Genomic DNA, 12,090 nt, shown 5'->3' on the forward strand with positions numbered 1-12,090 from the left:
CACTGCACCCAGCCCTGCTGAGCTCCCCCAGCCTCGGGCTCTGTGCCTCCTGCCCTCCTACACCAGCCCACCGAGGGGAGCAGAGCAGGAGAATGATTTCCTGTAGCCAAATTTATTTTTAATTCCAGCGTGATGGTTCTGGGCTGGCTGCCTTGAAAAGCTTGATTGCTGTGAATTTCATCCACTTTTTTGGTTCTGTGACTTTCCATGTTTTATACATGTCCAAATCCGTTTTCCTCTCGCAAGATTAGCTGAGGGAGGGCTCAGAAGGGATATTGTTTTGAGGTACTAATGCAGATTAAAGAGTGGAATGGAAGGTTAAGGATGACTCAGTGCATTTCTTTATCTCTGTGGGCTGAGGTGGCTGTGACTCAGGGCAGAGCCAGCCCAGGAGCCAGGAATGCAGAAAGGGGAAGGGAACACTCAGGAGGAGGCCATGGAGCCCCAGAGGTGCTTGGGGGGTTGATGTGCTCAGCACAGCTCCAATAAATCATGGGGGAACCCAGCACCCCTCTGAGAACAGCTCAGGGTAAATATTGTGGGCTGATGCTTGGAACTGTGGGTGCAGAAACCAAACCCACTCCAAGAGACCAAAGCTGGAGCAGGTCACAAAACCTGAGTTTGTGTGAAACCCAGAGAACCAGAGACTTCTTTGGGCTGAAGAATTTCTTCCCAATGCAAACCTGCCCTGCTCCAGCCCCTGTTCCTGCACGATGCCCTGGGATCCCCTCTGCCCCCAGCCTGATCTCTCCCCTCCCTGGGGCCACCAGAAATGTAACACCAAGGGGGCTTATGCAGGTAAAAAAAAAATCACAAACCAAATACTAAATGCCATAGTTAAATTAATTTGAAACTAATTTCTGACCATGTGCAGGACTCTATACAAAAAGAAAAAAAAAAAAAAAGGAAATAAAAAGAGCTGTGACAAAAGCTATATTTTGTTCTCCCTTCCTCTGCTGTTTAATAGTCTCTGAATGAAAAGTCTAGTACTATTTTCTAGTCCGCTTGTTCCAGCCAGGGGGAAAGCTGCTCGTTATAATTAGGCCACTTTCATAACAGATTTGCTGCTGCCCCTCGTGCCATGGATGTGGCCTGGACTCTGCACCTGGAGCTGGGGCACAGTCCCTGCCCAGCCCTGCCCTGGCCCATGGGCACAGCAGCAAAGCCTGCACAGAGCCTGCCCAGAGGGGTCTCTCCGGGAGGGGTTTGGGCTGGAAGGAGCTCTGAGCACCCAGAGATCACCTCACTGAGCCCCTGAGTGAGCACTGCAGCCTCTGCTCAGCCCTGTCCTCACTGAGCCCAGCCATGAGTGAGCACTGCAGCCTCTGCTCAGCCCTGACCTCACTGAGCCCAGCCATGAGTGAGCACTGCACCTTCTGCTCAGCCCTGACCTCACTGAGCCCCTGAGCGAGCACTGCAGCCTCTGCTCAGCCCTGACCTCACTGAGCCCAGCCATGAGTGAGCACTGCAGCCTCTGCTCAGCCCTGACCTCACTGAGCCCCTGAGCGAGCACTGCAGCCTCTGCTCAGCCCTGACCTCACTGAGCCCAGCCATGAGTGAGCACTGCAGCCTCTGCTCAGCCCTGACCTCACTGAGCCCAGCCATGAGTGAGCACTGCAGCCTCTGCTCAGCCCTGACCTCACTGAGCCCCTGAGTGAGCACTGCAGCCTCTGCTCAGCCCCAGCTCTCTGCAGCCCCACCTGTGTCACAGACATCTTTTATGGAAAATCCTTTCCTTGGGATTGTTCCTCCTGAGAAGCTGGGAGGCCTCAGGAACAAAATGCAAACAATGGTTATCTGCTGCTGTGGGATGCAACAGGTGCATCTGGGATTGGGCTCATGGGGTTGTTTCTAATTAATGGCCAATCACAGTCAGCTGGCTTGGACACAGAGCTGAGCCACAAACCTTTGTTATCATTCTTTCTTATTCTATTCTTATCTTAGCCAGCCTTCTGATGAAATCCTTTCTTCTATTCTTTTAGTATAGTTTTAATACAATATATATCAGAAAATAGTAAATCAAGCCTTCTGAGCCATGGAGTCAGATCCCCGTCTCTTCCCCAGCCTGGAACCCCCGTGTACACCATCACAGCCCTGGGCCCTGTGAGGGAGCTCAGCAGCAGAGGGAGGGCACCCAGCCAGGCTGGCCAGGCCGTGGACCAGGGGATGCTGCAGGGACACCAGGTGTGCCCAGGGACACTCAGAGCTGGCAGGGGCAGGCTGGACCAGGGGATGCTGCAGGGACACCAGGTGTGCCCAGGGACACTCAGAGCTGGCAGGTGCAGGGCTGGAAAAGCAGGGGCAGAGATTCAGGAGGCATTGGCCACCCCAGTCCCCTGCTGGCAAGGGCTGGGACAGGAACTGGGGCTCACAGGGGCAGTTCCAGCTCCTTGGTCAGTGCTCAGAGTCCAGCCCTGCCCAGGGCATTTGGGGAGGGAGGCTCTGATGCCATGGCAGCTGGGGCTGGGCGCTGTCACAGCTCCATCCCCTGAGCCACTCACCCCGTGTCAGCTGCCACGTTCAGCACCCTGACCCGGCCATGCTGCAGCTCCAGCTCCCTCTGGAGCCAGGTGACACCACAATTACCGCAGGACAGGTGATGGGGCAGCTCCCAGCCAGGCTGAGCCTTCCCAGGATCCCTGCCCCGGGACATCAGCCGCTCTGTCACACTCGGTGACAAGGAGAAAGCCATTAAGGCTCTGTTTGCTGCTCAACACAACAGCCCCTTGGAACAAATCCCAGTTTGCATCCCTTACTGACTCCTTGTTTTGTTAGTTCCTCTGCAGAGCAGCTGAAACATTTGCCATCATTTAAAATGATAAATTATTTTAATTTGCGCTGAATTTATTTATTATTGCCACGCAGACAAGAGGCAAGTGCCATAATGTGCTTGTTTAATAATTGGCAGGGATTGGGAAGAGGAAATTCTTATGCAAACAACAACTTCATCTACTGGGGTGTGCACAGGGGCCTGCAGGTCACATTTCAGCAATGAAACCCCACGGAGCCGAAGGATTTATGACCCAAATTGCACCACAATATCAAGGGGATGGAAGTCAAGAAATGAACCTTTAGAAATCATAAAGGAAAGAAGGGGACTTTTGTATTTGTTACACTCTGCACAGACTATTTATTTATATTTATTATAATATAAATAAATATTATAAATATTTACTATTTATATATATTTACTATATTTATTACACTCTACCAGTGCCTGTGCTCACAGGCATGCCCAGCCCTGGGCAGGCACTGGGGAGACTGGGATGCATCCAAAAGTTAGAGTATCCCAAAATTCCAATTACTGCATGGACTCACTGCCCACTTGCTCTCCTCCTGCTGCAGAGCTCCTTTCCAAACGCTGGCTCTCAGTAACACAAATGACACTGGGTGGGGTCTGACAGACAGCCACAGCTTTCCCAGGACACCATCGCTCCTTGGGCAAGGGCTCTCAGCTAGAAAGGATGGCTCTTCTTGGCAAAGAAGGCAAAACTGGTGAGTCCCAATCTCCAACAGTCACTGGCCCCTCAGTAATTTAATTTAATTTAATTTAATTATGAATTAGGCACCCCATGCCCCTGAGGAGCTGCTCAGCTTTGGGTGCCAGGTTTGCCTGGCAGAGGTGCCCCAGCCCCACAGGCTCCCCAGCCATTCCCAGGACCTCAGGATTCCATGGGATCCACAGCTGGGGCAGGGGTCCCAGAGCTCCCAGAGTAAATCCCAGGTGCTGACCTTCACCTTCACGCTGTGGTTTTAATTTGAGCCCCTGGATGCTGAGCTGGTCCCAGACCGCAGAGCACACCACCCCAAACTCCTCTGGAACCACACACTGCTGAAAGAATCTCGTGCTGCTTTAAAAGCCCTGACAGCCTCCAAAGCCCAATTTGCTGCGCTGACACAACGCACAGGTACTATAAAGGTGCTCTCACTCACACTTGGCTTCATTACCCGGGAGCTTTCAGGAAAACAAAACACACAATAAAAACCTTGACTCGCTAGAAAAACACTTTTGATCATCTTCAGCTGTGCACGTTCTGATCCCCAAGGGGGGATATGAGTTCCAAAGTGCAGGCAGGGTCTGCAGGCCCTGCCTGGGGCAGCTCCAGCTCGGGAAAAGGGTAATTCCTGCTTTTCCCAATGCCTCCTGCTGCCATGCCCAGGTGAGCTCTCCCTGCCCTCCCCACATCCCCGTGCACCTGCCAGGAAGGGGGAGCAGCCCCCGAAACAGCTGGAGGGGGGCAGTTTCCCCTGGGTACCAGCCCTGCTCAGGCAGGGAGGGAGGGGACACAGGAGGTGACAGGGCTGGCCCTGCTGGCTCCCCCACATTTGTCACCTCTCTCGAGCCACTCCTCTCCCGAAATTGCCCCTTGTGCTGTCAGTGAGATGGATGTGCAGTAGCACAGGGTGATGGAGCACGGGGTGATGATGGAGCACAGGGTGATGATGGAGCACAGGGTGATGGAGCACAGCGTGACCCCTCTCCTGACAGGGGACCACAGCAAAGCCTGGTTCTGGTTCTGAACACCCAGCCTGCTTCCTGAACTCCTACCAGTGCACAACGCAGCAATTTATTCTTTTAATAAAACTATGGCTTCAGAACTCGCTCTCCTTCCTCGTGTGTTCTCATAAAATCTTAACCAGCTGCCTGGGAAAAATACAGAAAGGATGCAGGATGGAATTCTACTGCTGAAAATCAGCGCCTTCCCAGAATTGTTCTGCCATGCAAAACAACTGCGTTGCTGACAGAATTTCTCCTAACTCCAACAGACACAAACAGTTGGGGCTGCGGGGATCCATCACCCATTGAAACCAAACAAAGGGGAGCAGCTTTAATTACTGAGGCTGCACAAATAACTCATCACAGCACAGCTCCTCAGCTAAGGAGGGGTTTCCTTTAAAATCCTGTGCTGGGGAGCTTCTGCACCAAAACAGGTGCCCAGTGACAGCCTTGGCAAACCTTCTCTTCTGTCAGAGCCTCGGGAAGGGACACGTGGGCACTGTGACTGCTGCTGTTGGAGTGCTGGCCTGGGAGCCACGGGACAGTCCCAGCACCCTGTGCCACCTGTGTCACCTGGGGACAGTCCCAGCACCCTGTGCCACCTGTGTCACCTGGGGACAGTCCCAGCACCCTGTGCCACCTGCGCCACCTGGGGACAATCGCAGTATCCCAGTGCCACCTGGGGACAATCCCAGTATCCTGTGTCACCTGTGCCACTTGGGGACAATCCTAGTATCCTGTGCCACCTGGGGACAATCACAGTATCCCAGTGCCACCTGGGGACAGTCCCAGCGCCCTGTGCCACCTGGGGACAATCCCAGCACCCTGTGCCACCTGTGCCACTTGGGGACAATCCTAGTATCCTGTGCCACCTGGGGACAATCACAGTATCCCAGTGCCACCTGGGGACAGTCCCAGCACCCTGTGTCACCTGCGCCACTTGGGGACAATCCCAGCACCCTGTGTCACCTGTGCCACTTGGGGACAATCCCAGCACCCTGTGCCACCTGGGGACAATCACAGTATCCTGTGTCACCTGGGGACAATCACAGTATCCCAGTGCCACCTGGGGACAGTTCCAGCACCCTGTGTCACCTGTGTCACCTGGGGACAGTCCCAGCACCCTGTGTCACCTGTGCCACCTGGGGACAATCCCAGCACCCTGTGCCACCTGGGGACAATCGCAGTATCCCAGTGCCACCTGGGGACAGTCCCAGCACCCTGTGCCACCTGGGCAGCAGCAGCAGGGTGCCATCCAGCCCCAGCACAGCCTGGCACAGGGTGGGGAGGGCAGCCACCCCCAGGGCCATGGGTGAGGGTTGGGGTCTGGCTGGGCAGCAGCAGCAGCATGCAGGGAGCCGTGTTCCAGGAGCATGGGGACAGCGAGGCAATGATCCTCAAGAAAACTCGGTGTGCTAGATCCAAAATGGATTGATTGCACTGAGGCATGAATTAACCATTAAAAATGAGGGAGCAGAACTTTTTTACCGTGTTACCACACAGAGGCTTCTCCTGGAGAGCCCCAGCAGCCCAAGGAGCCTTTACTGCCCCTCTTGGGGCAGACAATGGAGCCCCGGTGTGAGAGCTGGGGCCGGGAGCCAGCTCAGCCTGGCCTGGGCTCATCCCGAGGGGGGCTCTGTGCCTTCTCCCCTGGCACATGGGCACAGAACGAGGCTCTGGGGTGGAGGTTTGTCCCTGCGCTCCCACCCTCGGGGCACGGGCAGATGCGCCCAGCTGCAGCCGGAGCCCCGGGGCCGTGTGCCCGGCGAGGGCAGCCCCGGGCCCGGCTCGGCACGGCTCCAGCCCGGCCCAGCCCGGAGATGAGCCTGGGGCTGGAAATGCCGCCTCGGAGCCGGGGAGCGCCGCCCGTGTCCCCGCGGGAGCTCAGAGAGGGAGCTGCGGCCCTCGCCCCCGCGGCCGGGGAATGCGGTGAATGTGGCACAGGGAGGCTGAGCCCTCAGCAGAGAGGGGAAGCAGCCCGTGCTGGCCCGGGGAGCCCCGGCCATCCTCCGGGATGCAGAACGGCGGAGCGCAGCCCGCCCCGGCGCCGCGGGCACGGCCGGGCTCGGGCAGCTCCGAGCTGCGGGAGCAAACTGCAGATGGCTTCTGCAGCCCCTGGAGCTCAAACAAGAGCCCACTGCCGACAGTTCCAACAGCTAGAGCAACCACCGTAATGTGCATTGAGGTACACTCACAGCGCCTGCAGCCAGGGACACCCAGAGGAGCAGAGGGCTGCAGAGCCTGGGCGCTGCTCACGCTGCCGTCCCGCATTTCCCCTCTCTAGAGGGAATAACCCCGACTAAAGCGAGCCTGCCGAGGGCACGGGAGCGAGAGGAGATCGTCAGAGAGCACAGGGAACGAGAGCTGGTCAGAGGGCACAGGGAATGAGAGGGGCTGGTCAGAGGGCACAGGGAGCGAGAGGAGCGGGTCAGGGGGCACAGGGAACGAGAGGATATGCTCAGAGGGCACTAGGAGCAGATCCAGCTGCAGCACGGACATTCCAGCATCCCACCGGAGAACAGACATTCCTGCATCCCACCGAAGCACAGACATTCCCCCATCCCACCCCAGCACGGACATTCCCCCATCCCACCCCAGCAGCACGGACATTCCCCCATCCCACCCCAGCACGGACATTCCAGCATCCCACCCCAGCACAGACATTCCCCCATCCCACCCCAGCACGGACATTCCCCCATCCCACCCCAGCACGGACATTCCCCCATCCCACCCCAGCACGGACATTCCCCCATCCCACCCCAGCACGGACATTCCAGCATCCCACCCCAGCACAGACATTCCCCCATCCCACCCCAGCAGATATTCCCCCATCCCACCCCAGCACGGACATTCCCCCATCCCACCCCAGCAGCACAGATATTCCCCCATCCCACCCCAGCACGGACATTCCCCCATCCCACCCCAGCACGGACATTCCCCCATCCCACCCCAGCACAGATATTCCCCCATCCCACCCCAGCAGCACGGGCATTCCCGCATCCCGGCGCCCCGCTCGGCGCTCCCCGCAGCAGCCTCGGCACAAGCACGGCCCGGCCCTCCCCGGGGATGCTCCCAGCCCCAGCTCCAGCCCGTTTATGTAACCCCAGCGAGCTGCGGACAGGCCTGGCAGCCGGGATGGGCTCCAGCCGAGCCCGCCTTGGAGCAATCGCAGCCGTCCCCAAAAAGGCACTCTGGAACGTATCTGGGTACTGACAACGCTTAATAGTGCCTGAGTGGGTCTGACAGCCTGAGAACCCACCGAGTTACCTTCCCTGCAACGGTACAAATAAACCGCTTTTTAATTATTATTTCCTCTGATTCTCCATTCGTGCCACGGAAAGCACGAGGACCTGAGCACGTCTCAAAATACAGAGGATAATTGAGGTACACATAAAAACCACTTGTCAGCTGCCCTACATAGACATCTACTGTATTTTCAGGAGCTACTACAACAGGAGCAGCCTAAAAACGCTTCCAAATCCCTACCGAAAATGCCTCACGCAGCATTTTACAGCAGACTCCTGGATCACTAAAAATGCTTATGGATAAAATGCATTGCAACCTGGAGATTTCCGTGGCAGCCCAGCAAAAAACAATACAGCCAGAGACTTCATAGCTGAGAAGTGCTGCTAATTAAATCAGATTTCTCACCAGCCAGGAGCTGCAACCGTATTCCAGAGAGGGAGAAAATGGGGGTTTGAACTGTAGTAGATCAAGGCAAAGTACAACACACGGATAAAAAGTTGGAGTGGGGGCTGGGGGTAATTAAATCAGGGCAGAGGACTGCTGAACACAAACCAGGAGGAAAGGTTCGAGCGGATTGTGGTGTCTGACTGCCGGTAAACAAATTTTGCTCCAGTCAAGAGACAGGAGATCCGGGAGCACGGGGTCCATTAGGAGAGGCAGGAACGGAGCCACGGCAAGCGCAAAACCTCCTCGTGGCACGGAGCCAGCGCTCCGATCGTTGGGAAATATAGAACTGTGTATCAAAATAAATAATGCCGATGGTAATGCTCCCGGCAGGGCTTAATCGTCCTCTCCCTGCCACAGCCCCGCGCTGCTCGCTCTGCAGAGCCCCGGAAGCCAAAACTGCATCATTTCACCCCAACAGCCCATTCCTAAACTTCCAGCAACAGCCAGGGCTTCTCAGTAGAGTGGAGAAGGGCAAACCGCGGAACGAACCGCGCCGGGAGCCGGCGGGCGGCCCGGGGCTCAGGGCTGCGGGTACCGGCCGGCGCTGGGGACGAGCTCCTGCACTCCGGGGCACCCCCGGGGCACCCCCGGGCCGCAGCATCCCCGCCAGCCAGGGGCTCGGCCGGAGCCTCCCGGGGCAGCCCGGCACGGACGGATGCACGGATGGATGCGCGAATGGACGGATGGATGGATGCTGCGGCAGCGCATCCCGCCCGCCCGCGGCCGCCTCCTACCTCAGCACGGCCGTGTCCCCTTTCCTGACCACCAGGTTGTCCACGGCAGAGCCCGGGAAGTCTCCGCCCGGCGCGGCCAATCTCCCGGGAGGCAGGAACCAGCAGAGGCCGAGCAGCACGACGGCCAGCCCCTGGTGGGAGCCCCGCGGCGGCGGCAGCATCTCCGCTCCGCGCCGGCCCCGGGGAGCGGGCGAGCGCTGCTGCTGCTGCCGGCGAGGGCGGCCCGGGCTGCGCTGGCGGCGGGCGGCGGAGCGCGGCTGCTCCCGGGCGGCCGCCGCAGCATCCAGCGCGGGCGGAGGGCAGCGCGCCCGCTCCGCTCGGCTCGGCGCGGCTCGGCTCCGCACGGCTCGGCGCGGCACGGCGCGGCTCGGCTCCGCTCGGCACGGCTCGGCACGGCTCGGCGCGGCTCGGCGCGGCGGCGGGCGGTCCCCGCTGCCAGCCCGTTGCCACGCAGCCGTCGCCTTGGCAACCGGCCCGGCGGCGGAGGATGCTCGGCCCTCTTTGCCGGGCTCCCCGCTCCGCCCTCCCCGCGGCCCCAACCCCCCGCGACCCGCCCCCCGGAGCACCGAGTGAAAATCGGCCGCCTTGCCAAGAGCGGAGCGCCCGCGGCAGCGCTGGGAACGGCACCGGCAGCTCCGGCCAGCGGCCCCCGGGACGTGCTGGAAGCTCCAGACCTTTCTGGAACGGAGGGCTGCCCACTCTGGTACTTTCACTTCCTAATATTCTACCTAGAAAAAAGGATTCTAGGCTACAGACCTTCTCCAAAGAGCAAATAAACCACTGGCAGGTTATTTCCCTAAATTCTACCAGGAAAGCCAGAGACCTTTACCAAGGAGAAAGAAAAATCACCGTCAGATTATTTCCTAGAATTGACCTAAGACACTCAGAGATCTTCACCAAGGAGCTAAAACCCACTGCTCTGTTATTTCCCAGAATTCTACCAGACCTTTGCCAAGGACCTAAAATCCACTGAAAGATTCTTCCAGGATGTTGAGAAGCCTCTGCCAAGGAGCAAAAATCCATCGACAGATTATTTCCCAAAATTCCACCGGGACAGCCAGAGACCTTTTCACACCAAGGAGGGACAAACCACCCACATTTCTGCCCAGGATTCCAGCAGGGAGGGCATCTGGAGAGCCTGCCTGACAGATTCCACCAGGCCATGAGGAGCCTTTCCCCAAGGAACATAAACCCACCGACAGATTATTTCCAAAATTCTACTGGGACACCTCGAGCCCTTCAAAAAAGCCCAAAATGCCCTGGCAGCCACAGTCACTGCAGACAGCCAGGAATGAGCGGCCTCTTTTCCCCTGGGGTCCTCCCCAGCACACACAGAGCCCTGGCAGGCTGTGCAGGCGCACAGAGCAGGGGGTTCTGCTGTGTTTGCTGCCCTTGGTCACCCTCTGTCCCCTTTTCCAGGTAAACATTCCAGGCTGGGCACTGCCCTGTTCAGCGCCCACACCAGACCCGCGGTGCGCCCTGCCTGCTCAGCCCCATCCCTGCAGGAATCCCTCTCTCTGGGGCTCCACAGGGGTTGCACAAGGGCTGCTGTGGAGCAGGAATTGCAGGAACGCTGCGCTGGGGCTGTTCCAGAGTGATTCAGGCACATCTGGCCCACACAATGTCCCAGTTGTGCCACTGTCCCTGCCCGTCTCCCTCTCGTGCCCTGCCAGGGCGTGCACGGCTCTGCGTGCCCTCCTCCCCTGCCCACGGTTTGCATCAGGACTGGGGAGCAGAACGTTCCAGTTGGAGCGGGTCTGGAACAGCCAGGCTGGCTCTTTCGGGAAGCCCCATCCCCGTTCCTGGAAGCTGCTCCCTCCATTACCACATCCCATTAGATGCTCCCAGCTGCCAGAAGAAACCCGAGCGTGCACAAAAGGGAATTCTTCCCTTTCTCCTGCAGCAGCGAGGCTGCAGAGCCTCCTTGGTGGGGAAGGAGAGGGGGAGAGCCAGGCTGGCTCCCCGGGGTGGCAGGGAGGGCACAGAGCTCCTTTGAGAGCAGACACAAGTGCCCAGTGACACACCCGTGCCGCAGCCTGCGGTGCCCAGCCCTCAGAGCGTGGCACCATGGAGCACCAGGTGCCAAAATATCGCTGGGAATGCTGCGTGCAACGGGAACTGACACACAGGGTATCAGGTGCCCTCACCCACACTGAGGCGTTCACAGAGGTGGAGCTGTCCCACCCCTCAGCCTGCACCACCACCCACCACTCAGAGATTCACAACCGCCTCTCCCTTGGCCTCTCCAGGGAACAACCAAACACACCCCACAGCAGGCAGCTGGAAAGGGAAGGGTCCTGAAGGGCTTCGGGAACCCAGACAAGGGCATGTGGTGACAAGGGGAGCAGCGAAACCCCACAGCTGCTCCTCAGAGCTTTCTGCTCCTCCTTCCATCCCACCGTGGGATTCACCCAACGAGATAATTCCATTTACATACCAACTCTTTAACAAAAAGGGGTGCATCCCATGAGAGCTCCGATCCCTCAGAGTGGATTCTGGTCTCTCAGAGCAGAAATCCAGAGTACAACATGGTGATTCCTCCACCATACCTGCACAGCTGGAACAGCTCATCACGCATCTGCCAAGCGCATCCACTTCTGAGGCACAACATTCACCAATGCTGTGCTCTTGCACAGACTTTGGGGAGCACCACTTTGAGCTGCAGGCAATCCCTGCAGACCCCATCCAGAGCATGGATCTGGGCCTGGATGTGACCAGCTTCACGGAGCTGTCACGCGTGAGGAGCCCTTGGAGTGCTCTGGTCCGCCCAGCGCTCAGATCATCCAGAGTGTAACCGTGCACATCTCGTTTCAGGGAGAGCTCTGAGCCTTTAATGAGTCCAATGATGTTCCTCTCGCTTGACCTTAGCAAACAATCAAATAATTTGCTCCTCTTTGAATGAGCAGGACAAAAGGCATCTCTGCCCAGCACCATTTAATCACCTTGCAAAAGATCCTATAAATCTCAATCAACTGTAGCAAAGATGAAGCTTTTTGTTTTGTTTTGTTCATTTTTAGATTCCTATCTTGCCTTTAATGTTATTCGTAGATCAATGGGAAAATGAGCAGGTCAGGGGCCAGAGCAGTTGTGCCAGTCAGGGCTGGTCTGGAAACTGAATTCTTTCATCTGAACCTACCCCACCTCCTCCCCAAGACCAGTGAGATT

The 12,090-nt window shown here is 57.7% G+C and overlaps 1 protein-coding gene across 2 annotated transcripts in view; it reads right to left on the reverse strand.

The window, feature by feature from the left end:
- NEGR1 (neuronal growth regulator 1) overlaps positions 1-9,136 on the reverse strand; it is a 156,496-nt gene extending 147,360 nt beyond the window's left edge. For both annotated transcript variants that reach the window (XM_058030643.1, XM_058030642.1), the window contains exon 1: positions 8,926-9,136. In XM_058030643.1, the coding sequence (XP_057886626.1) occupies positions 8,926-9,086 (161 nt within the window). In that variant the 5' untranslated portion in view covers positions 9,087-9,136. The remainder of the gene's footprint in view (positions 1-8,925) is intronic.
- Positions 9,137-12,090: the final 2,954 nt, after the last annotated feature.

Source organism: Melospiza georgiana, chromosome 9 (genome assembly GCF_028018845.1).
Source record: "Melospiza georgiana isolate bMelGeo1 chromosome 9, bMelGeo1.pri, whole genome shotgun sequence".
Lineage (NCBI taxonomy): Eukaryota > Metazoa > Chordata > Aves > Passeriformes > Passerellidae > Melospiza > Melospiza georgiana.